The following is a 4,108-nucleotide window of genomic DNA, read 5'->3' on the forward strand; positions in this document are numbered from 1 at the left end:
GATCCTTCAGTCAGGTGATGAGGTACTTCTAAGAGAACTCCAGCCACCATCACTCCAGCCTTGCTGGACAAGACCACACACTGTAATCCTCACAACCCCCAGTGCTGCCAAACTATCGGGACACCCTGGTGGTACCATATTTCCCAACTAAAAAGAGCCCCTCCCTCTGATAATGTTTGGCAAACGGAACAAGTTAGACCTCTACGGATCCAACTCTGATGGGCTCCTCCTCCTCCTCCTCCCCCTACATAGTAGAGTAGCCTCACCTCCTCCCATCAGGTATTGATTTGAAGCCACCCAAAAATACACCATAAAAAATGGGCAGTTGGAGGAGATGATTGGGACAGCCTTCTGTGAGGTTAACTTGCCAGTCCATAACTGCCCTCCCTCTTAACCACGTTTGGTGCCCTGATGGGAAGACACCTACCCACATGGCCCTCTGCTTCACCTTTCCACAAACAGGAAAGTGCAAAACACAGTGAGTCAAGGAAAATTTTGGGTGGCCCTGGGCCTCCTGTGTCATGAACTGGATAGTAGAGGGCTGTCAGGGCGATAGCCGCCATATGCTTACTTTTCAATGCTGGGCACCCCAGGCAAAGAGGTATTTGACAATCAAGGACCCCTTACATAATCGCTGGAAGGAGGGCATTACAGGGGGTGTCTACTTAAGTAATTTTCAAGCATACCCCTGCCAGACCATCACGATTCGCCAATACCTGGAAGTAAACACCCCTGAACATCTTGAAGAAGTGCAACAGGCCATTAAAACCCAGGAAACCCACCTACAGTCTCACATACAACAAAACGCTAGGACCCTTCCCTTTTCTTGTTTAAATCTCCTACAGGAGGGGCTTGATTTATTCCAGCACACCCTCCCCAATATTTCCTTGACTCAGTGCTTCTTCTGCACTTCCCTTATAGAAGCCCCTGTGGTAGCAATTCAGGCACTGACAAGAAAGAACCTACCTTGTCCTCCAGACCCTCCCTCAAAGCCCAAACTTATCAGGGAGGTACCACTATTTGAGACACCTGAAGCAAATGTGACCTTGAGACATCATTATAAGCAGCCTTCCCTTCTCTGCTCCCTGCCAGGCACCTTCCTGTGGTGCAATGGGACCTTATACAAAACCAACTTGGCAAACGCTTCTCACCTGCCAGTCACCCTAGTCCCTAGGCTGACTCTGTATGGGGGAGCTGAGTTTGCCAACTCCTGGGCCTTGGATTCCCATCACAAGAGAGCAGTCCTCCTGCCTTTAGTGGCAGGGATCTCCCTCACTACCTCCATTCTGGCCATGGGAGTGAGTGCCGGTGCCCTGGATTTCAGTATTATGGCCCTAGAAAAACTGGAATGGCAGCTTGAGGCAGCCGTCCAGGCATCTGCAGCCTCTCTGGCATCCCTCCAGAGGCAAGTCACCTCCTTGCCCCAGGTAACTCTCCAAAACCACTGGGCTTTAGACCTCCTTACTACAGAGAAGGGAGAGACCTGTCTATTCCTCTGGGAACAATGTTACTGTATCAATGAGTTGGGACTCGTGGAGCAAAATGTTCAAAAACTAGAAGAACTAAAAAAGAAACTCCAGGGAACCAGCATATCAGATAGTAATCCGTACAGCTGGTTTCAATCCCCTACTATGGCCTGGTTGGTGCCTCTCCTGGGCCCTGTTGCAGCAATCTGTTTTATACTCCTTATTGGCCCATGTGTTTTCAGGTTCCTTCAACAGCACATAGTGGAAATATCACACATAAAAGTCAATCAACTGTTGCTGCACAAGTACTCGCCCCTCCCGACTAAGCTTCTTCCAGCCGTCAACCAGCCTTAAACCCCCACCACGATGTTCCTTGTCAGCCAGAGGTAGCCAGATTGAGTCATCGCCCATTATGACCAAAGGGCTGGAATGTAAGCTTGGAGGTACCAGAGGGAGGAAAACGAGGGCAGTGCAAGCGGAACAAAGACAACACCAAATAGCTCTGTGCCATATAATGAAGGAATGGACAGCTCTTTCTGGATTCCAGTCCCATGACATGACAACAAACCTCAGATGCAGACCCCCTTCATCTGGAAGGAGGAGACCTCTGGCTGCCCATTGCCCGACCCTGAGCCAATAAAAATTCCCCACACACCCCTGGCATGGCCCACTTCCCCCTCCCTTCCCTGTGCTTATAAAAGCTCTCTGCCTGTCTGGTTGGGCGTGACTTCTCTGGCCTGTGTCTGTGCAAACTGGTGAACCTTACCCAGGATTGCACTCAAATAAACTGCCTGGCCCTTTGTTGCCTCTCGTCACCTGCTCATTTCAGTTAGAATTTATCTTACACTATCAATAACTTCCTTAAATGTAAATGGACTAAATGCACCAATCAAAAGACATAGGGTGGCAGATGGATAAAGAAACAAGAGCCATCTGTATGCTGACTACAAAAGACTCATGTTAGAGCTAAAGATGTACACAGACTGAAAGTGAAAGGATGGAAAAGCTATTTCATTCAAATAATAGGGTGGAAAAAGCAGGAATAGCAATACCTACATCAGGCAAAACAGACATCAAAACAGAAAAAGTAACAAGAGATGAAGAAGGACATTACATAATGATAAAGGGATCAGTTCAACAAGAGGATATAACCACTAGAAATATCTAAGTGTCCAACATAGGAGCATCTACATTTGTAAAACAAATACTAACAGAACTAAACAGTGAAGTAGACTGCACTCAATCATATTAGGAGACTTTAACACACCATTTACATCAATAGATTGATCAACCAGACAGAAAACAAACAAGTAAACAGAGGCATTGAATAACACATTAGATCAGATGGACTTAATAGATATATACAGAACATTCCACCCAGAAGCAGTAGGATACATATTTTTCTTAAATACACATGCAACATTCTCCAGAATAGATTAGATATTAGGACACAAAAGGAGCCTCAATACATTCAAAAAGATTGAAATTGTATCAAGTTTCTTTTCAGGTCACAATGCTATGAAACTAGAAATAAATTACATGAAAACAAAATTCCAAAAACACATGGAAGCTAAAAAACGTGCTTCTAAATAATCAATGAATCAAAGAAGAAATCAAGAAATACATGGAGACAAATAAAAACAAAAATACAACAGTTCAAAATATGTGGGATGCCACAAAAGTGGTTCTAAGATGAAAGTACATAGCAATACAGGCCTACATCAAGAAACAAAAGCAATCCCAAATAAACAGTCTAAATTCATAACAAAAGAAATGAGAAATAGAAGAACAAATGAATCTCAAAGTTAGTAGAAGTAGGGACATAATAAAGAACAGAGCAGAAATAAACAAATTGGAGAGAATAAAATAATAGAAAAAAATTAATGAAATCAAGAGCTGCTTCTTTGAGAAGGTAAACAAAATAGATAAACTTCTAGCCAGACTTATCAAGGAAAAAGAGAGAGGACAGAAATAAGCAAGATCAGAAATGAGACAGGAATAGTTAAAACTGACAACACAGAAATGCAAAGAGTTACTAGAGAATTATGTAAAAAATTATATACTAATAAATGGGACAACTTAGAAGAAATGGGCAAGTTCCTAGAAAACTACCTTCCAAGACTGACCTAGGAAGAAGCAGAAAATCTGAACAGACCAATTACCAGTAATGAAATTGAATTGGTAGGCAAAACACCTCAACAAACAAACGTCCAGGACCAGATGGCTTCACAGCTGAATTCTACTAAACATTTGAAGAAGGGCTAATATTCATCCTTCTTAAAGTATTCCAAAGAGTAGAAGAGGAGGGAATACTTCCAAACTCATTATATGAGGCCAGCATCACTCTAATAACAAAACCAAAGACACTACAAAAAGAAGAAAATTATAAACCAATATCCCTGATTAACATAGATGGGAAAATCCCCAAAAATATATTAGCAAACCAAATTCAAAAATACATCAAAAGGATAATCCATCACAACCAAATGGGATTTGTTCCAGGGATGCAAGGATGGTACAATATTCATAAATCATTCAATATCATATACCACATTACCTAAAGGAAGGATAAAAACCATATGATCATCTCATAGATGCTGCAAAAGCATTTGACAAAATTTAACACCCATTCAGAATAAAAA

At 42.4% G+C, this 4,108-nt stretch overlaps 1 protein-coding gene across 1 annotated transcript; it reads left to right on the top strand.

Moving 5' to 3' along the window:
- The first annotated feature begins 521 nt into the window (after positions 1–521).
- Positions 522–1,820, top strand: LOC130681253 (ERV-BabFcenv provirus ancestral Env polyprotein-like). Its single transcript, XM_057493885.1, has one exon. It carries the CDS (start codon positions 522–524, stop codon positions 1,818–1,820), a length of 1,299 nt encoding a protein of 432 aa, XP_057349868.1.
- The last annotated feature ends 2,288 nt before the right edge of the window (positions 1,821–4,108 follow it).

This window comes from Manis pentadactyla, chromosome 16, assembly GCF_030020395.1.
Source record: "Manis pentadactyla isolate mManPen7 chromosome 16, mManPen7.hap1, whole genome shotgun sequence".
NCBI lineage: Eukaryota > Metazoa > Chordata > Mammalia > Pholidota > Manidae > Manis > Manis pentadactyla.

Bases quoted from the DNA above. Each gene is read 5' to 3' on its own strand.
- LOC130681253 (XM_057493885.1), top strand. From the start codon at position 522: ATGAACTGGATAGTAGAGGGCTGTCAGGGCGATAGCCGCCATATGCTT.